The sequence below is a fragment of the Pleurodeles waltl genome, chromosome 4_2 (assembly GCF_031143425.1).
Source record: "Pleurodeles waltl isolate 20211129_DDA chromosome 4_2, aPleWal1.hap1.20221129, whole genome shotgun sequence".
In the NCBI taxonomy this organism is placed as follows: Eukaryota; Metazoa; Chordata; class Amphibia; order Caudata; family Salamandridae; genus Pleurodeles; species Pleurodeles waltl.
The window spans coordinates 347,225,264-347,246,986 of NC_090443.1; the positions used below are offsets into that span (position 1 = coordinate 347,225,264).

The 21,723-nt window shown below is 45.2% G+C and overlaps 1 protein-coding gene across 4 annotated transcripts in view; it reads left to right on the forward strand.

The window, feature by feature from the left end:
- The window catches only part of ARHGAP29 (Rho GTPase activating protein 29), a 279,984-nt gene that overhangs the window by 235,771 nt on the left and 22,490 nt on the right, over positions 1–21,723 (forward strand). For all 4 annotated transcript variants that reach the window (XM_069231416.1, XM_069231415.1, XM_069231417.1 and 1 more), the window contains exons 18-20: positions 6,388–6,576; positions 6,713–6,850; positions 9,127–9,359. In XM_069231416.1, coding sequence (XP_069087517.1) covers positions 6,388–6,576; positions 6,713–6,850; positions 9,127–9,359 — 560 coding nt within the window. The remainder of the gene's footprint in view (positions 1–6,387; positions 6,577–6,712; positions 6,851–9,126; positions 9,360–21,723) is intronic.

Sequence of the window (21,723 nt, forward strand, 5' to 3'; positions counted from 1 at the left end):
ATCCTCCAGCAGTGATCCAATCTGGTTATTCCCTTTTTTTAAAAATACTGTTAGGGATATATGGAGATCCTAGTCTTCAAAAATCCTGCATGTTAAATTTTCCAATATTTTATCCGTCCCTTATGTTTCTGTACTTAAGATACATTACATCTTATCACCAAGCATAGGATAATACTGAGATATCCAAAATCTGTTTTGGAAGCTGTGCTATCGCAAGATATATTCAGTCTTCATCAGGACACCCAACCAACTGTTAGGCAATTTATTTGTGAAATAAATTCACAAATCTTGAAAGATTGTATAATACTAAAACAAACCATTCTTAATGACCCCTTCCCCGTCCCTCCAGTAATTTCTTAAACCATAAAGGTGACTGAATATTCTAACATGAATGCTTAACAGACAAAAACGTTTTTATTGGAGGAGTTAAGAGTCTGCAGTAAAAGAGTACTATTTTGTGAAAATGCCTTCTTTAAAACACAAAAAAAAACTACTTGATCGATCTTTTTTGAACAAATATTTTATGTAAAATCATAATTTGTCATCCAATAAAATGCACTCTTACGTAAATAAAGTTACAAAACATTAATTTGAGTATAGGTTGGTCTGTTTTTCTCCTAATGAAGTTCAAATCATATCTAGTAATGTAGGATATGTGCCTTCATGATAATAAATGGTACTTCGGCGTCACCCAATTAGGTAAGTTAAAAGTATTAAACTAAGGTGCAAAAATATTTGTTTGAGTCTTATGTGGCTGTAGATACACATGCTGTGCATACTCCTGCCATCTAGTGTTGGCCCCTGATGTGTGCAAGTTCTTTTTCTTCGAAGTAGTCTTTTCGAGCCATGAGGTAGTTAAATTCCAACTCTTGCTGGTAATGCAGCTCCATTAAGTTTTCTTTCCACTGTCTAGTTCGGACATTTACTCCAGTGCACCGGATCAACACTTTTGCAGTGCTGTTTTTTGGTTCACACGGTTTCCTTCTCTCTGTTTTGTATTGTATTTTGATTGCATCTCCCTAACTCTCCATCTCGTATCGACATCTAGTTACTTCACTCTAGTGGGGTCAGGGATGTTTGTCGCCCCTCCTGGGCCTCATCTTTCAAGGTCGTTGCGTTGTCGCATCTCTCCACCAGGCCTCGACGGTGGTAGAACTAACACCATTCCAATATGGTCTTTGCAGCTACTTGAAATATCCTCTACAGAACAAGCTTTCGGACCACCACTGACTTCGGATCCTGGTCAGCACCGACTAATCAGTTTGGACTCTTCACCTAGCTCTGGCTCGGTGCCGAAGAATTCTTTGAGACTGGACACTTTGGCACTGGCAACTCTGACACCACACTGACCCTTGGCTCCAACTAGGAACTCTGCAACAAAACCACCTCTGGATACAGGTTTTTGCATTAATCACCTAGAGCGACGCTGGCACAATCTATCCTATTCTCCACAAACTGCAGGAGGAGATCGACAAAAGGCAGAAACATCTGGTCATCCACTCCCATAAAGGACAAATCCTTGCCTCCTCTTCGAGGCCTACTATTTCACCCTCAAAACAGCTACCCTTTGAGCAAGCCTTGGACTTTCAGATTCCACTTAAGTGGTGCAAGAAAGTGGATAAGGCTTCTAGCCCCTTACACCATGCACAATCATCCCCTCACCCTCTTCATCAGCATTCACCTTCCCTGCCTGTTTCTCCAGGGATCCTCCTTGATATCACACCTTAGGGGTTTCCTCACACCGACAGAGGTGGGCATGGGGAGGGGGAAGACATGTTTAACACCTCTGTGCAGGGTGACCCATGAGATTCCTATGACGCAGATCCACCAGAGGACACAGACACAGACCCTGACCTGTACACTGCCGGTCCTCCCCTTCGCATGATTTTGTGTCCTACCTGGAGCTCATTGTTAGGGCCACCTTATTTCATAAGGTGAAACCCCTCTCCCTCACTCAGCACGCTACTAAGTACCTCCGTTGCTTAAAGGCCTTCTACGCCTCAGACCTGACCTCTTCAAGGATCTCACCTGAGTCAGGGTCAGAACACCTAGGGTGGATACAAAATATAAATCCTCCCCTACTGGCCCCATTTACATGCGTGGCCAGCTCCTGCCAGACTCTCTGGTGCTACTGCTGCTCGTAAGTGAGCCAGCTCCCAGGCCAGCTGGGATGCCATGCCACCGGAGAAGGAGAGCAAGTGCATAGATGCGGGCAAAATGGTGGCTGCACAATCTGCCAACCAATGGCGTATCACAAGTTCTACTGGCCTTCTTACAAGATATAATCGTGCCCACAGGGACGAGATGGAGGAGCTCCACCTATACCTTCTAGAGGAGCCCAGAAAGAGGGACCATGAAATAGTCTCTGAGGGCTAGATATTGAACACCTTTATTCTCTGTGTCGTAGATGCCGCAGACACCGCTGCCAGGTGGGTCAATTCCAGTGTCCCTCTACGCAGACATGCCTGACTTCGTATTTTCAGCTTCAAGCCAGAGGTTCAGCAGAACCTGTTGAACATGAACATTCCTTTTAATGGCCAGCATCCCTTTGACACAAAGGGGACTAAATGTTAAGTCAAGAAAGAGACGTCTAAGGCGATGGGTGCACTGCAGACATCTCCTCCCTGTGGTTCCTTTTGCTGCATACCCTAATGTGGAGGCTAGAAGACCTTTTTCACCCAAAGCTTCCATGCCCTACCAGCCCACCCCAGGACAGCAATCCTCTCCCAGGGTTTGGGTTACTTTAGAGGGTCCTACAGAGGCAACAGCTCTAGAGGCGAATGTAAAGATGCCCCCTTCCCCCAATAGGAGCCGCAATACCACCCAACCCTTACACCTCCCCCAAACACCACTGAAGCAGACTGTCACTTCAGATCAGTAGGTGCTGGATACTATCCAACATAGTTATTGTCTTGAACTCACTCCCTCTTCTCCCACCATTCCACATTGGAAACACGCACCCCAGAACACCAAGACTTCTCAGAGAGGAGGTCAAAGTGCTCCTTCTCAAAGGGCTCATAGAACCTGTCTTCTACCAAGAGCAGGGCAAGGTAGTGTACTCACTGTACCTCCTAATACCCAAAAAGGACTGGCACCTCAGACCCAGTCTGGACCTCAAGCCGCTAAACAAATGCATCCTTTCAGAGTACTTCAATGTGGTCACTATCCAGGATTTCATTGTGCTTCTCCATCAAGATGACTTCATGACGCGACCTGAAGGACGCCTGTTTCCACATACTAGTACATCCGCTCATCGCCGGTATCTCAGGTTTGTGGTCAGTGGGAAACATTACCCAATGAAAGGGCTCCCTTTCAGGGTTACTGTGCACCTCAGGTGTTTACCAAGCGCTTCCTGGTAGTGGCTGCAGACAGGGCTTCTATTTTGCTGACCTCAGCAAGATACAGCAACAACTCCACAAGTGGAAACTGCACCCGCAAGTCCTCGTGCGCTACTTCCAGAGATGGGGTTTGTAGAAAGCTGGCCTGGTGTGTGGTGAACACCTATGGTGTTATCACCCTATACCAGGTCCAGGTAGCCCCTATTAGTGAGCTGTAGTCCGTGTCTAGGAAGCCAGGCTCTCCAGAGGTAGCTGTGGATGGGCAGGCAAGGCTTATCTAAGAGACATGCAAAGCTCATGGGATACCGCTTAGTCACACAGCACTTACACACATGAAAAAATCAGTGTTACAAAAATAAAGGTACTTTATTTTAGTGAAACAAATACTAAAATACTATGTAGGCAGTACTCTATTAGCAGTGAGTAAACACACTGTCATATATACCTTAGTAATCAGGAATAGGCATAGAAAGCCATAGAAAACTGTGAAATATCAGTAAATAGAGGCCCTGGGGGGCAGGGGTGTGGGGGGGGAACCAAACCACATACTAATAAAATGCAATGCGTAAGTCAGACCCCCACCCAGTTAAGTGGAATCTGTAGAGGGGAGCTGGAGGAACTAGGAACCCAAAAAGGTAAGTACCAGAGTGCCCCACCAGCGACCAGGAGAGAAGAGATAAGTACCTGTTTTTTTCTAAACCAACAGAATAAATTTGTGAAAGGATTGTGCAAGATCCAGGCAATACTGCAAGAAACAGAAGATGGATTAAGACAGAAGAGGACCTGCAAATAAAGGGAGCCCAGTCCAGTTCCAGTTGGAGTGTCCAATTGGGGCATGAGCCACTACCCACCCTTCTGGAGGTGCAGGGCCAGGTTGACAGTGAGGACCAGGAACCTGCTATGCAGAGGAAGAGTTCCAAAAGCATTGCAATCGATGTCCCACGTCAGAAGAAGAGTTGCAGTCGGTCAGTGGTGTGGAAAAACCGCCAACAAGCCTTGGCAAGTTGCAGAGCTGCTGTGGACCAGAAAGGTCTGAGTGGACTCAACCCTAGGAGGGCAGACCCATGTGACCCCCAGCAGTCAGGAGAACCAGAAGTCATGGATGCAGCCCCCACAGGCAACTTTCTGGCAGCAGGAATAGGAGTTGCAGTGAGGCCCACTCAGCACACCTGGGAAGGAGTCCCACGTCACTGGAGCAGCAGGCAGGAGACAATGCGTTGCAGGGAAGAGTACTGGAGGCCGGGGCTACACGGATCCTGACGATCCCTTGGAAGTAGAGCCAACATGCCTTGGTAACTGCAAAAGTCTCTGTGCACAGGGGTACCATCCTGCCAGGAGATGCAGAGACTCACCACCTCCAAAGTTGGACAGCTTATAGAGGGGACCACTCAATACCACCACCTGTGTTGAAGGATCAACGCAGAGTTGCAGGAGAGAGGATGTTTTACACTTCTCACTAGAATGTTTTAAGTGTTAGCTTAGACTTTAAATGAAAGCGGAGCAACCTGAAAAATCTGGCCATATTCCTTGGTTTTTTATATTAGATGGCTTCAGTTTGTAGGCATACCTTAAGGGTCTTCGCTCCGTAAATTGCTCATTTATTTATTTTATCCTGCCATTTAGGAAGACACAAACAACTTTTTGTTGCTGTCCCTTAACCCCATAATGGGAAGGCTCTTTCCAATTCAGGAATTACCAGATGAATTGTTAGATGCATCCAAACATAATTTGCTAAAGCTAAAAGGATCCTGGCCCCTCCACTCAGACAAAGGCGCATCTATGGTCGTCCTGAGGAACATTCCAATAGCTGAGAAATGCAGAGTGGCTACTTGGTCCACACCGCACAGTTCCACAAAACATTGTGTGGATGTGCTAGCCCGCCAACAAGCAAAGTGTACGGAGCATTGTCTGACCAATATTAAAGTCTGTTGCCACACTCTCACAGGATAGCCATCACTTTTTGGAAGGACTGCTTTACTGTCTGTGCACAGCTTGTGTATCTTCAGACACGCATGCCTCAACCAGAAAATGTTACCTGTAAGCATCTGTTTGTGGCATGTAGTGATGTAGATTTATATGTGCCCACCCTCCTCCTCAGACGCCTATGGCCGTTGCAATGTCTTACTCTCTTTTCCCTCTTTTCGCAGACATGTCTCTATAAATCACTTCACATTCCATCCTCACCCACCATGGAGCCGATGACATGTGCATTACCACACTAACTTGTAACTCGAAAGACTTCTTTGAAGAAAAACAACTTGCACACATCTGGGCCCAACACTAGATGGCAGGGGTATGCACAGCATATAAATCTACAGCACTACATGCCACAAACAGATGCTTACATTATAAGTAAGATTTTCCTTTTCTTACAAGTCCGAAGCACTCAAATGACTACACTTAATATTTGGTCACCCCACTCCTTAATATGTTATTCAGGAATACTCCTTCAAAGAACAGAATGAGTATACATACCCTGAGCAATTACAATTACTGTTGCTTAATTCCGAGTGAGTTTTCTTACTCCATTCATACATTCAGAAACAAAATCAACCAAATATACTCAGTATTCAAATCTAGTCAGGTTGTACTCGCACAAATGTCTCAGAAATGTTAGAGGCCCTCTGGGAATCTGCCTGTTATTTTCGAGTGTTTCTTGGAGTTGAAGTCTGCTTGAAGTATAACCTGGAACACTTTCTTATTCAATTGCCTAATCTCAATATTATTTATTGCTTCAATTTCTCATTCAGATGAATCTAAGTTGAAATTAGTCTAGGATCACTAGAGATTCAAGCCTTTCATTCAGTTTCAAAGGAAGATTTTCTTTTGCTAACACAAATGTTTACACTGTTGCTCAAACTTATATGCAGATAAGTGTCAATGTAATGTAAAATGCTGAAATTGTTCAATATAGAACTGTCACAAGTACACATTTTTATCTTGGTACAAACAGGTTAACTGGATCACACCAATTTTAGTTTTTGCCTTCCTACACGGTATTATACTTTATTCCTTAATTTACATCTTTATTTCCTGCCTCTTGATGCAGTGTTCCCTTGCTTGCCACAAGAAATGCCTGGAAACATTAGCAATTCAGTGTGGACACAAAAAACTCCACGGAAGGCTTCATCTGTTTGGTGTGGATTTTGCTCAAGCTGCAAGAAATGCCCCAGATGGCATTCCTGCCATAATCAAGAAGTGTACTCATGAAATAGAAAGCAGAGCCTTGAACGTAAAGGTATATTAGTTTTGTACAATTGATTTACATGATTCATGGTTTATTTGGCTGCTTATGGCTTGTAATTTTATTTAGACTGAAGTTGCTAAAGTAGCTGACACTGTGGTCTCTTTCTACGCTTCACCTTTGATTGAAGGGTATCTATCGGGTAAATGGAGCTAAATCAAGAGTTGAGAAGCTATGTCAAGCCTTTGAAAATGGAAATGACTTGGTGGAGCTGTCGGAACTTTATGCACATGACATAAGCAACGTACTCAAGCTTTATCTTCGTCAGGTATATTCATTTTAATGTAAAGGTTTTTAATCTTTAAAGACTAGTGAAACTGGGAAAATAGGATAATTTCACACAAATTTGCAAGCACAGTTCTTGACTTTAAAACATGGGGCTAAGCTTTTAGCTTTCTGTTTGCTGGGGCAAGGTGAAAAATATGTTTAAAAAAATGTCAATGTGTCGCATGTGGGCATATGTTGTTCTTGGGAAATGTGTTCACTGGGAAAAACCTTTTTCAAGTTCGTCACCCGTACCTGGTAACACATGCACATGCATGGGCATTCGTTTTGAAAACAAGTTTTCCACAAAAACAATCCTGGATAGCACCATTGTGTATGCATGTATGTGTTGTGTGATGCCTAAGCTTAGGCGTACTGTTCGTAATGTACAAGAGGCCATTTTTTGTTTGTTAGAACTATAGTTTGCCATTCTAAGATAGCCAAAGGCCATTTTCAAACAGTAAACTCAATTAAAAAAAAGTCAAGCACAACATAAACATTTTATTTTTAATAAAAATAGAAAGTGGGGAAATCAAATACAACAGAAGAGCAGGGAGGGCCCGCAGAACAACAAAGAACTGAAAAGGGGGACAAAAAGCAACAAAACCAAAGAGGGGTGAGATAGCCATTGAGAAGTGGGAGGGAAGCACCATCAAAAATGTAAAACAAGCACGCACTCGAGGCAAGAGAGGGTTTAAAACTCATTTCGTGGAGTGCTAAAAGAAAGTAGTAATTCTCGGATTGTTAGCAGTGGTAGGGGCATACCTCCTCCAATCAGAAACAAAGAAGGTGAAGTATAGCCATCAAAGTAAGAGGCAAGGAAGTTACGTTGATATGAAAGCTAACCAGCGATAACCAATGGGCTCACCAAAAGCCCACTAAGTATTTGTGGGCCTCCAACAAAGCAAGTAGGGATGTCTGAAGATTAGACCTAAACATTTAATAAACAAATTCACAATCTAGAATATAAAATAAGATGAGAGAGGAGTACTACAGGAAAGAATAAGAAATGAATAAAAGGATAATGGGTTCCGATATAAATTGTTTCTCAAATTGTTTCATTGACACCATCATCATAATTTTGATGGGGAGATAATTACACATTGACTAGCTGTGTCCAAAACTGATATATATATTTTTTCAGAGGGAAATCCATAAACTCCACGAGTTTTACGCTTCTCACTCGAATGTTTTAAGTGTTAGCTTAGTCTTTAAATGAAAGCGGAGCGACCTGAAAAATCTGGCCATATTCCTTTGTTTTTGATATTAGATGGCTTCAGTTTGTAGGCATACCTTAAGAGTCTTTGCTCCGTAAATTGCTCATTTATTTATTTTACCCTTCCATATGTATGGCTTTAGACCATCAATAAAACAGGGCTAAAAGGAAAGCATAGCAGTTGTTGTAACACACAAGTTGTGTTACTGTGCTTTATATGTCAGTTGTGGAAACATTAAGATTGTGGTGCACGCAGGTAACAGAAAAGGATTACCCATCCATTACGGACCAAATAGTATAAACTCTTTTTAACTTGTCAAAACATGAGAGGAGGGTTTCCTGGCATAAAGGACATGTCAGGTGAGGTTTCAGGGACCTATGGGCTGTGGATAGAATGGAGTACCTTATGAGTCTGGTATAAAATGTGTAAAATAGAAATTATACAGCTTTTGATGTTTCTGTCTTGGCACTTTACATATCGCCCATCCATTCTAGAGCCTTTCCATACCTAGTCTGCCCTTCATCCCACTCTCTCTGCGCCCACCTTTCTCCTTCTGTTTCCCTTCATTCAGTATTCGCACCTCTTTCTTTCACCATTCAGGATGTCTCCTCCTGCTCCTTCAGTCTCCAAATGCCAATCTCCCTCTCCTCCGTGTTTCTTGTGTGAGTGCCTCATAAGAGCTTCAACTTGTGGAAAACAGTAGTTATTGGCAAGGTTAAAATCTATATGATACGCCAGACCCGTTTCAATTTTCAGTTCCAAGTGTGTTAATTTATTTGCAGCAATCCACATTTGCAGGTACATAATGGTTTTTGATTCACATAATAGTCCTTTTAGAGCTTTCCAAGTAACTAACTGAGCTGGCACATGTGGCAGCAAAAGTGTGTTATGGCATACAGTGTATCTAATCTTGTACAAAGCCTTGCTTTTTATACTCGCCATTACAAGAAGATGAGCGTAAATTTTGATTAAATAGGCACGATGGGTAGTCGAAATTTGGAAGGGAGAGATACTTGTTAGGCATCTACGTATTTATTGTTACAATTGTTTGTGTTCAATTTAGCTTCCAGAGCCTCTCATTTTATTTCGCCTCTACAATGAATTCATTGGGCTTGCTAAAGAAAGCCAACATGTTAATGATGAAATGGACCCAAAGCAGACCAGTCCTACTTCAAAGAAAAATCTGTCGATATGTGTTGAGCTAAGTAGGATCCTTGTAAAACTAAGAGACCTTCTCAAGCAGCTGCCGGAGCCAAGCTATAAAACTCTGCAGTACCTAATAGGGCACCTACACAGGTAAGGAGTGCGCCTTTTAATTATCTTCTAAAGGGTATGCAACCATCTCTCAATGGATACTTTTTTGAACATATATTGTTATAAATTTTGTCTGGAAAATTTATATAATAGACGCTGTCCTTGCACTGCTACACACTTTGCACATATTTGTAACAGACTTTGTTTCACCGTAGGTTTCACCTAATGGCAAAAAAAGTTTTATTTTACCCAAATCCATTAATCCAAAGTAAAATTAGGATTATCCTAATGCCGTTCGCGTATTCTGCTGTAGATAGACTGGCTCTGCAGACTCTTGTCATCTAATGTTGGATGTAACCGATTGCAAGATGTTTTTCTTCAACGAGTGAGTGGGCTGCAAGATACATTGAGCCCCGCCTGTCCAACCCACAATGCACCAATACAGAGTATTTGCTTCGGATTGTTCTTTTTTTTCTGCTGTCGAGTTAAGAGGTTGTAGGACCAACATCTTCTCAGGGACTTTCGGTCACACTCCAGAAGAGGGGGTTGGCTCACTCACCCCTGCTGTCAACTCTAGCCCAAAAGACTTAGCTATTCGTAATTACATTATTCTCCTAGTGGAGCATCTGCTGGAGGTGGGCAACCACTTTGTGATCCAGCTAAGCAGAATCCAAGCTCCACTAAGACTAGATCTACTGACTCTCCATCAGAGCCAGCTCAAGCACTCAGACCGCTGATTGAAACAGTTAAGCACCTGCAAAATTAGTTTTATTATCTGAAATGTTCAGAGAAATGTATGCAAATCCTGTATGAGGTATTTAAACATACTAAGCGTGCTTGCTATACAGCAGAGTGCAAACGATGTGTGCATTATGAAGCATCAGTGCAAGACATCTGTTGTCTTTTACATCTGCAGAAAATGGGGTGGGCACACATCTCCATTTGCCTCCACTTAGCTGAAGTTGCAACCTACAAGCAGATCTTTTGCCTTTAAAATACCTCTAGTGAAGTGATCATGGAGAGCCCAGAAAGAGTGATATCTTCAAGAACTTCAGCTCCAACCTGGCATTTGAACCTAATCCAGAGAAGACAGATGGGTCACCTTTTCGAGCCACAACATTCTTGTGACACAGTTCTTATCCTAGAAGTTAGCCTTCCTTGTTACCTCAAAAGAGTCAGTCGTTTGTAAGCACGAAGTGTGGAGGACTCTCATTTTGTTACCTAAAGATAGATTGACTTTTAGAACCAACCCAAAATGTATTCCAAAACTCAGGTCTCCCATTCATGTAAGCCAGACAGTTGAGTTGCCTCTTTTTTCCCTTTCCCAGAGATTGTGACAGAAAGGGATTTGCATACATGTAATATCGAGAGCACTGGTGTACTACATAGAACTAAATCTATACGTAGGACAAACTGTCGGTTCTGCAAAACCTCATGCAGCAATCCTAATTCTACGTGCTGTATTGCCAGATGGATTTTGTAAAAACGGCTATGCTAAGGCCAAGCATACATTACATATAATGCCTTGAGCACATTCCACTAGAAAAAAGGCTGCGATTTTGACCTTTTAGAACATGTAGAGCTGATACCTGGCCAACACCACACACATTCTTCAAACTCTACCATGTTGATATTCAAGCCCACTGAGAGTCTTTATCTAGCCTAACAGTTTTTAAAACTGTTTTAAACACCAGCATCATTCGCTCGCTGGCTATCACTTAGGGGAGGCACTGCCTTTACAGTCTTATGCAGACCATGCTTTTCTACATAGACATGCTGTGAACGGAAATTGTTACTCTAACCATCTGTTCTTAGCTTGTAGTGCTGTAAATTCACATGCACCCGCCCCCACTTCCCCTGGAAGCAAGACATGTTTTCCACTTTCTGTCCCTTAACAGTGCACAGTATGCATATTCAGACTAAAGTCAATACTCCAACAATACATATGTGCTGGGTGAAAAAGTCTGAGGTGCCAAACTTCTTCAGAATAAAACAGCTGGCAAATATCCGCACCCAGCATTAGATGGCAGGAGTATTAGAGCTTGTAAACTTACATCACTACAAGGTAAAACCAGATGGTTACAGGGTAAGTAATATTTCATTTACTACCATTAGTTCCACTTGAGGTGGTGGAAAATCTACTACTAAGTAGATATTACAGTGCTACAAAAAGAGTGAGGGCAAGATTTTCTATTGGTGGTAGTCAGACTTTTTGATGAAAGAAGCATGTGGAATCTCCTATTTTAAGTTTTCCTTTGGCATCATGGTATAAAAGAGATTTCCCACTTTTGACTTTCCTAGAACGGATTTCACCCAACTGTTTGACTTTCCCATGCCTCCTCTACCTCCATAAATCACAAAGCCTCTCTGTGAATTTGAAAGCTGCCCTAGCTCTTCGGACTGGCTTTTCCGAAGCCTATTAACTTGATCTCTGCGAAGAGACTGATTCTGAAATGTTGACTGGTTGGCAGTCGGGCTGCCAAAAATGCAGCGCTAATACGCTGCCTGTTCATTAATTCAAATTAGTCTCTTCATAGACCATTCTGATAGACTACAGCGCAGCCAGTCAGAAGAGTTGGGTCAGTCCTCAGTTTCCAGGATTGCTTCGCTTTCATATAAATGCAACATTTCCTGTGGGGGATGGACTGGATAGAAAAATACCTAGTTTACCAATGTGACCGTTCTATGACTGCAGGTCTTCACTTACTACTTTTCCATTGGTTCGTCCTGAAAATGGTAATCCTGCATCTATAATTCAGGGATTAAAAATGGACTTTCACCACACTCTAGTTGTTTTTTGAGTGACCTTTAGCTGTAATGGTCATCCCATTGATATTTCCAGCTTACAAATCTACCTGTGCTGTTAAAACCCCACAAATTGTTTGGAGTAGGTGTACATAGTGTGAAAATACCTCAAACACTTGCATATTTTCGAAAGGCTGTATTGGTCCCTATTGTATGCCGTGTGTGACCTTTGGCTGGGTGTTTCAACTCTTGAGATAGAGGAACTCTAATTCTTCAGCCATATGCAGTGGGTTCGGGGGTTGCAGTGCCTGCCTAGGCAGTCGGCAGGGATTCTGGAGGCATGAGGACTGAGTGTTGAGTGTTGAGTGTGGCCGAAGGTCACACGTTTTAACCAGTACCTACTTCACATGGAGCACTAGATGTGTGGAGCAGGGTGTAGTGGTACCGAGACCTGGTGTTTGCATGCTCCCACTGGATAGTCTCGAATAAACCAAAGTGTAACAAGGCAAAAGAAAGCATTGTAAAAACAAGAAATAAACTACATATTGCAGTAAAACCTCAGTACATTTGACTATATGATGTCAACATAAAAGTGACTCCAACTTGGAAAGTATGATTAGCTATATTACCGTAACTGCTTATGACATCACAAATATTGTCACAGATAACGTCAAAGATTTCATTTCAACTCTGTCGCTTCCAGGCCTTTTCCCCCTCAGGTGCCAAGCCTTTTTTTGGCTGTTTGGGGCAGTTCGCATTTAGGCCCTCATAACTTTTTGTCCACATAAGCTACCCACGCAAAATTTGCATCCTTTTTTTCCAACATCCTAGAGATTCTAGAGGTACCCAGACTTTGTGGGTTCCTCTGAAGGAGACCAAGAAATTAGCCAAAATACAGCAAAAATTTCGTTTTAAAAAATAAATAAATGGGGGGGGGGGGGGGGCTGCAGAAGAAGGCTTGAGTTTTATTCCCCCTGAAAATGACATCAACAAATGGTTTGCGGTGCTAAAATCACCATCTTCCCAGCTTTCAGGAAAAGGCAGACTTGAATCCGAAAACCCCCATTTTTCAACACAATTTTGCCGTTTTACTGGGACATAACCCATTTTTACTATTTTTTGTGCTTTCAGCCTCCTTCCAGTTAGTGACAGAAATGGGTGTGAAACCAATGCTCGATCCCAGTAAGCTAAACATTTCTGAAAAGTAGACAACATTCTGAATTCAGCAAGGGGTAATTTGTTTAGATCCTACAAGGCTTTCCTACAGAAAATAACAGCTGAAATAAAACAAATATTGAAATTGAGGTAAAAAAACAGCCATTCTTCTCCACATCTTACTCTGTAACTTTTTCCTATGATGTCAGATTTTTGAAAGCAATATACCATTACGTCTGGTTGCGGGGATATTTAGGGCTTGTAGGTTCAACAAGAATCTTAAGTACCCAGAGCCAATAAATGAGCTGCACCTTGCAATGGGTTTTCATTCCATACTGGGTATACAGCAATTCATTTGCTGAACTATAAAGAGTGAAAAATAGGTATCAAGAAAACATTTGTATTTCCAAAATGGGCACAAGATAAGGTGTTGAGAAGCAGTGGTTATTTGCACATCTCTGAATTCCAGGGTGCCTACACTATGCCTAGTTAGCTGGAAGTGCAGAGAGAGGTCTTTGGAGAAGCCCTCCATCCAGGCTTCCTGTTCCCAGATCCTGAAAGACTTCATCTGTTAGAAACTTCTAGTTGCAGATTCCGTACCTTAGAGTTTTCCCCAGGCGTCGGACTGAATCCGGAGATCGGTTGACTCTGCGTGCTGTGGCGGCCGTGCTGATATCGCGGTCGTACATAGGCGCCACCACAGCGCTCTGACGTCAGTTCTTTTCATTCCACAACAGCCTACGCAATTGTAGGAAAGTACCCTTTTTCTTGGCATCGTTACCCCCATTTTCTGCCTGTTGTCAGTCTCTTTGGCTATGTTCACTCGGATCCTGTTAACCAGGACCCCAGTGAATATGATCTCTCTCATCTAACTTGGTAACTTGTACAATTTTTCTTCCCACGTTTGGCATACTCGTACCCCCATGTAAGTCCCTAGTATATGGTACATAGGTACCCAGGGCATTGGGGTACCAGGGGATCCCTATGGGTTGCAGCATGTATTATGCCACCCACAGGGAGCCCATGCGAAGTGTTCTGCAGGCCTTCCATTACAGCCTTCATGAAAAAGTGCATGCACCCTTTCACTACCAGGTCACTGCACCAGGTCACTGTAAGTCACCTTGATAGCAGGCCCTCCTAGCCCTAAGGGCAGGGTGGAAGTACCTGTGTGTGAGGGCACCCCTGCACTAGCAGAGTTGCCCCCATGTAATCCAGCACCATTTTCCTGGACTTTGTGAGTGTGGGGATGCCATTTTATGCGTCTACTGTGTATAGTTCACTACCTATATCCAGCCACATAATTGTAACTCTGAACCCTGGGCATGTTTGGTATCAAACCCCAGTACTGTTGCAGGTATTGGAAGTATGATTCCATGCACTCTGGGGGCTCCTTACAGGACCCCCAGCATTCCTATCCCCAGTCTTACATGGTTTTATGGGCAGCCCAAGCTGCTGCCACCCATCAGATAGGCTTCTGCCCTCCAGGTGCTTGATCTGATCAAGCCCAGGAAGGCAGAACAAAGGATTTCCTTTGGAAGCGGGTGCTAACACCCTCTCCCTTTGGAAATAGATAGGAGTAGCCGCCCCAAACCACTGGTATGCTTTGAAGGGCACATTTGGTGCTCTCTGGGCATAAACAAGTCCACACCGTTTCGGGGACCCCCAGACCCTGCTCTGGTGCAAAACTGGACAATGGGAAGGGGAGTGACCTCTCCCCTGTCCATCACCATCCCAGGGGTGGTGCTCAGAGCTCTTCCAGAGGGTGCCTGGGTTCTGCCATCTTGTTTCCAAGGTTGGCAGGGACCTCTGGGAGCATCTGAGTGGCCAGCCCAGGCAGGTGACGTCAGAGACCTGATACATGCTTACCTGGCTAGGTGACGAATCCACCTTTCAGGGTTACTTTGGATCTCTCACTTGGGTGGGTCCTTGGATTCGGCCTGCAAGATTCCAACAGGATTCCTCTGCAACCTTCACTTCAACTTCTAGCCTCCGTAACGGCAACTGGACCCTCCAGAACACGACAATCTGCCTCCAAAAATAACTTTTCTGCAACATTGTTTGCAGGGCTCCTGCCAGCAACTGCAACATTTCCACCGGCTATGCATCCACTGAGGGAGGCGTGTCTTCAGTCTGCACTATAAGAAAGACAGAATCTCCCTTGGAGTAAAGGAGTTACTCCGCTGTATCGGCAGGTACCTTTTGCAACGATGGCTGGCAGCATAGATCTCCCCTCATCTTGAGCTGTGTGGATCCAGCATCACGGGTGGTGGTTCTCTCTGCCAGCTGTCAAACTTTGGTGGAGGTAAGCCCTTGCCTTCCCACGCAGGACAGTACCCCGGTGCACTGCGTCTCTTGCAGCTGCCAAGGCTTGTTTGCATCTCCATCAAGGGATCTTCAGGTGACGTGTAGCGCCAGTCCCCAGCACCCCTTCCTGCGATGCACAGCCCCCTGTGTGGTTTTCCTGCAGTGTGGGATCTCTTTCTGTAATGCTGCGTAGTTTCCTTCTGTGTCCCCGTCCTGTGGGACTCCTGTGGGTGCTGCCTCCGCTCCTGTGGGTCCTCTGTGTCTGAGGGTCCCCTGTGACTCCTCCTCCTAAGTTGAGTCCTCATGGGCCTTGCTGGTCGCCGGCAGAACCCCTTTTCCACTAACTTTGAATTTGCCTTTGCGAAGGCTTATTGGTGGAATTCCTGCACCGACACCCGTCTGCAATCTTCACTCCAGCGTGGACATCTTCTGCATCCATCAGGAACTCTTCTCCAGCTCCAGGGCTACAGTTATGACCTGTTCTTCCTCAGCGTCAACCAGCTCCTGCAAGTACAGCTGAGGGGTAGTAGCCCCTACGCCTCCTGGACTTCATTGACACTCTTGGACTTGGTCCCCTCTCTCCCTAGGTGATCTTCTTAAGGAATCCACCGCTGGTTTCTTGCAGTCTTTTCTGGGTGTCTTCTTTTCTTCTTTTCCTTCCTTTTGGGTGGTATGGGGGAATTCCAGTGATTTACTCATGCTTTCGTGGTTGCTAAGGGGTACTGTTAATTTACGTCTGTGGTTTTCTGGTACTCCCAGCTCCCCTCTACACATTCCACTTACCTAGGTGGGGGTCCTGTGTTCGCATTCCATTTTTTTAGTATATGGTTTGGACATCCCCTAGGGTCACTATTGTCTATTTGCATTTGCACTGTTTTTCTATCACTTTCTGTGCCTATTGCGGATAACTAGTGTACGCATTTAGTGTGTTTACTTACCTCCTATTGGAGGGTTGCCTCTCTAATACTTTGTGGTAGTGTCACTAAAATAAAGTACCTTTATTTTTGTACAACTGAGTGTTTTTCTTTCATGTGTGTAAGTGCTGTGTGACTACAGTGGTTTTGCGTGAGCTTTGCATGTTTCCTAGATAAGCCTTGGCTGGTCATCCACAGCTACTTCTAGAGAGCCTGGCTTCTAGACACTGCCTACATTTCACTAAGAGGTGATACCTGGACCTGGGATAAGGTGTAAGTACCTTGGGTACCCACCACAGACCAGGCCAGCTTCCTACAGTGCAGATCGAGAGCAAGCTACCCTTAGTCTTTTTTCTTTATTTTTTCTTTTATTTTTTATACTAACTTCGACCATTTTGTTGATATTTTAACTTGTTGGTGCGTCGGATATCGCAGAAGACCGGTTTTAAACCATCTGACCCCTGTCACCGAATGATGTCGGTGATGGGTCCGCACCTCGTGTGCTTGTGGTGCTTGGAGCGGGGCCACAACTCAAAGTTGTACTCTGAGTACTGGGCTATGAACCCGAAGGCTTTGAGGGAGCAGTCCCTGAAACTCATGGTGGCCTGGCGCTTGACTCTGCATCGCTCCCCCATCTCGTTCGAGAGGAAGGTCGCAAGACCGCTCGTGGAGACACCACCACTCTTCATCGTCCCACTCTAATTTCTCGGGACACAAGAAAAAGAAGTTGAAGGCCAAACGTTCATCGACTTTGCTCCGTCGTTCGACTAATGCAACATGGGAAGAGCGTTGACGCTCTAGGCCTCCGTCCGTGGAGCCTACTTCTGGGTTAGGTCTGTGCCTCCCTGAATTTCTGGGAGCTGAAGCAATCCCTGCACAGTCGACCCCAACCCTGTAGTGCCTTTTTTGCCGTGTGGAGTCAGAAGTGGGGTCCCTCAAGTTCTTTGCTGGCATCTTTGACCCCAGCCACTGAGGACCCCTCCAGATCTGTTTTTGGATCCGTGCCGATGCTGGCTGTTCCAACGCGACCCTCCCTGGAGCCGGTAAAGACATCAACGCTCCTGACATCCGTTTGCCCCACAATCGTCGTCGACCCAATCCTTATTCCCGACTCCTCAGAGCTGTAACGGCATCACTGGATGCCGGATCACTCTTCGATGGGGTCCACTCACCCCAGGTTGGATCCTGACCCTCTTTACTATGGGTATGGGTGAAGGTTTAGAGGGGGCGCTGGACCCTCTAGAATGAATACCGGCTAGACAGTCTTGATTTGGACTTGCCTCAGAAATTGAGCAAGGCTAGTGATCTGGATACTTCTCCAGATGCTGGCATGCTTTCTCCCTCTACTGTGGCTATGAAGGAGGGACCATCATATTTCAGTAGGGTGGCTGAGGTCCTCTGCTGCAAGCGTCCTTCTGTGATGATCAGGACTAACCTCCAGCCTGAAGTTCTCCAGCCTGGGGCTTCCAACTCAGAACCCCTTTTACCTTTTCAATGAAGCCCTCATGGATGTCCTACTGGGTACTTGGTCCAGTCCATCACAGGGGCTCCTGTGAGTAAGACAAGTGCCACCACCATTGACCTGTACCGAATGACCCCAAATTCCTGTCCCAAAACCCTCCGCCTGAGAGCTTTGTCATCCAGGCTTCTTCCTCATCTGACACATTCCAATCCTCTCCTGGATCGAGAATCAAAAGGACTGGATCAGCTTGGAAAGATGTTTTCTTCCTCCAGTCTGGCATTGATGTCTGTGAACACTGCATGCCTCTTGAGCCGCTGCACCTATTCCTTACGGAATATGGTTGCACAGGTGTTGCCGCTGGTCCCGGAGGAGGTCTGGGCCATCATCTCTGAAGCTGTTTCTGATGGGAGGGATGCAGCCTGATTCGTGATACGTTGTGGGCTGGACGCGACCGACTCTGGGCAGATAGGTTGCATCAACGGTAGCCTTACGCTTGGTTGAGGATGTCTGGCTTTTCGGGGGCGGGGGAGGGTAGCGATGTCCAACAGTCTCTTATGGACATCCTTCGATGGCACCAGTCTCTTCGGAGACAAAGCGGACTCACAGCTCAAGCGTTTCAAGGAGTCCCGGGCTACGCAACAGCCCCTCGCCAAGCACAGTCTGCTTTTCGCCCCTTTCTTGCTCACGGAAGGTGCTCCCTCCTGCATAGTTTCCCCGCCAGCCACTGAGCCCTGCATGCTGCACAGCCTCTGCGTGGTCACGGATGTTAAATCCCAAGGGCTTGTGGGTCAGGGAGCCAGAGGTCTAACCAATCTACTCTTGCTGCAGCCTTCAAACCCTCCCCGTCAGTCGCAACATCCCGGACCAGTTGGAGGCAGGATCCACCATCATCTACCCCACTGGGAATCCATCACGACAGACAAGTGGGTTTTGCAAATAGTCTAAAGTAGATACTCCCTCCCCTTCAACACTACACCTCCGACAGTGCCACCATCTTACAACCGCTTATTGGAGGATCATTTAACATTTCTCTGCAAAGAAGTCGTGGCTCTTTTGGCCAAGGGAGCCATAGAAGAGGGTCCATGTGCCAGAAGGAGGGCATGGTTTTTATTCCCGCTAATTTCTGTTGCCCAAGAAGGACAAGGCCCTTTGCCCTATCCTATATCTCTGGGCCCTCAATCTCTTCCTCAGGAAGGAGAAGTTCAAAATGCTCACCCTAGCTCTGGACCCTGGAGACTGGATGGTTGTGTTGGACTTGCAGGACACCTACTTCCACATACCCGTCCTGCCTGCCAACAGATGTTACTTGCGATTCGTGGTAGGTCACAAGCACTTTCAATTTATCGTGTTCCCCTCCAGCCTTACCAGCGCCCCTCAGTTCACAAAAGTGATGGCAGTGGTCGCAGCTCAACTGCACTGCTGCATTCACAGTGGTTCACTATAAACGTGCCAAAGTCACCCCTGACTCCCTCAGACGCTCCCCTTCATCAAAGCTGTTCTTGACACAGTGCAGTTTCGGGCTTATTCTCCCGAAATGCTTGTCCAGGATATTCAGGCTATGATACCAATGTTTCAGCCTCTATCCTGGATTTCGGTGAGAATGAGTGTGAGGCTGCTGGAGGCCTCATGGTCTCCTGCATGTTGCCAGTGACACATGCCAGATGACATATGGAGGCTCTGCAATGGGATCTGAAGTTTCAGTGGGCGCAGCATCAGGGGAATCTCTCCGACAAGGTCCAGATCTCGGAGTGAACTGCGCAATATCTGCAGTGGTGGCTTTCGAATTAGGATTGGATCAGTGGCAGATCCCTCTCCCTCCCCCAGCTAGATCTCACTGGAATGACAGGTGTGTCACTTCTATGATGGGGAGGCCACATAGAAGAGGTGGCGATCAGAGGTCTCTGGTCTCCGGTGGAATCTGGACTCCTCATCAGTCTTTTGGAGCTCCAAAAAATCAGACTTGCATTGAAAGCATTCCTTCCCTCTCTCAAAGAGAAATTGGTGCAGGTGTTCACGGGCAACACCACTGTCATGTGGTACTGCAACAAGCAGGGCGGAGTCGGGTCGTGGACCCTTAGTCAAGAGGCTCTGTGCCTCTGGACATGGCTGGAACATCAGGGCATAACCCTGATATTTCAACATCTGGCAGGCTCGCTGAACACCAGAGCAGACAAACTCAGTCGTTGGTGCATAATCGATCACAAATGGCATCTCCATCCGAAGGTGACGCAAGGTCTCTTTCAGCAGTGAGGAGAGCCTTGGTTAAATCTATTCAAAATTGTTAAAGACCTGGCCACTCTTCCTTTGCTGAATCAGGCCCCTATGTCTCAAGACTTCTGTGATGGTATGGCTTGTTTTTTCAAAAATAAGATTCTTGATCTATACTCTTCCTTTGATCTCTCACTCACTTCAGATTGTGATTTCTTACCCGCTTCAGTCCCCCTGCCCACTTTAGAGGGCTCAGTCAGGCAAAAATTGTCAGATTTTCCAATAATTTCTCCCGAAGAAACCAAGGAGCTACTTCTGAGAATTAAATTGGGGTCTCCACTAAATCTTTTGCTGCAAAAATGTTCCATTTTGCCACTGAGCCCTTTGCAGACTTTTTACAAAATATCTTCAGGCTTATTCTCCAATCAGACAGGTTTCCTACTGCCTGGAAATGTTCTTCTCATGCCCCACTTTTGAAAATACTCAATGTTGATTTGATTGATTTTGAGAACTATCATCCTATTTGTCTGCTCCCATTTCCCGCAAAGGTCTTGGAAACATTTTAAAATCAGAAGCTAGTTGATTTTATTGAATTACAGCGAGCTTTGGATCCCTCTCAAAATGGTTTTAGATCTGGCCACAACACAGAAACTGCTCTTGTAGCAGTAACTGATAACATCCAACGCCACATTGATTGGGGGTGCAGCCCTTCTTCACCTACTCGATTTGTCTGCTGCATTTGACACGGCGTGGCCTGCTCGAATGAGTCAGCGGTTTGAAGAGATTGGTATAGATGGCCGCGCTCTTGGTCGCTTAGCGTCCTGTCTAGCTGATAGAGCCCAGGTGTCAATTGTGGGGATTTCAAGGCTGAAGCCTTCAGTCTTCTGTGTGGTGTCCCCCAAAGCTCCATGTTGAGTCACTCTTTTTAATATTTGTGGCACCATTGGCTGCCCTTGTCTGGTTCTTTGGCTTTAACGTTCAGTCATGTGGACAGTACGCAGATCATTGTGACAATTTCCAACAATCTTACCTCTGTCACCCAGCCCTTTAGGCAGTGTATATCATGCATTGAGAAATGGATGAGAAACCATGCGCTCAAATTAAATGTCGGAGGGACAGATGCTGGTTTTGGGGTCCAGAAATCAATATGGTCTGATATCTGGTGGTGCGTGGAGTGTGGTTCTCTTCCCACTCCTGTGGAGTCTGCCCGAAATTAGATGTTTTAGTTGATAACTCCCTGAGCTTCAATAATCAAACTGGTTTTACATCGGATACCTGTTTGTGTATAATCAGAATACTGAGGAAGATTTTCCCTTCCATCCCCAATGATTTACAACAAACGGTTGTTATTGCTCTTATTACCTCCCATTTAGATTATTGTAATTCCCTCTATCTTAATATGGGTAAGAGAGGTATCAATAAGCTGTAAGTGACACAAAACACGCTGCTCGGCTTATTCTGAACATTCTCAGGCAGAGGCCTCTATTAGGTAGGGTCTGAAGTCCCTTCACTGGCTCCCCATTAAAAAGAGAATTGTCTTTCAGACCTTGTCTGGTTCATAAAGCCCTTTACCGTAATAACACTGCACGGCTTAATGCAATGTTTCACTGGTATGTGC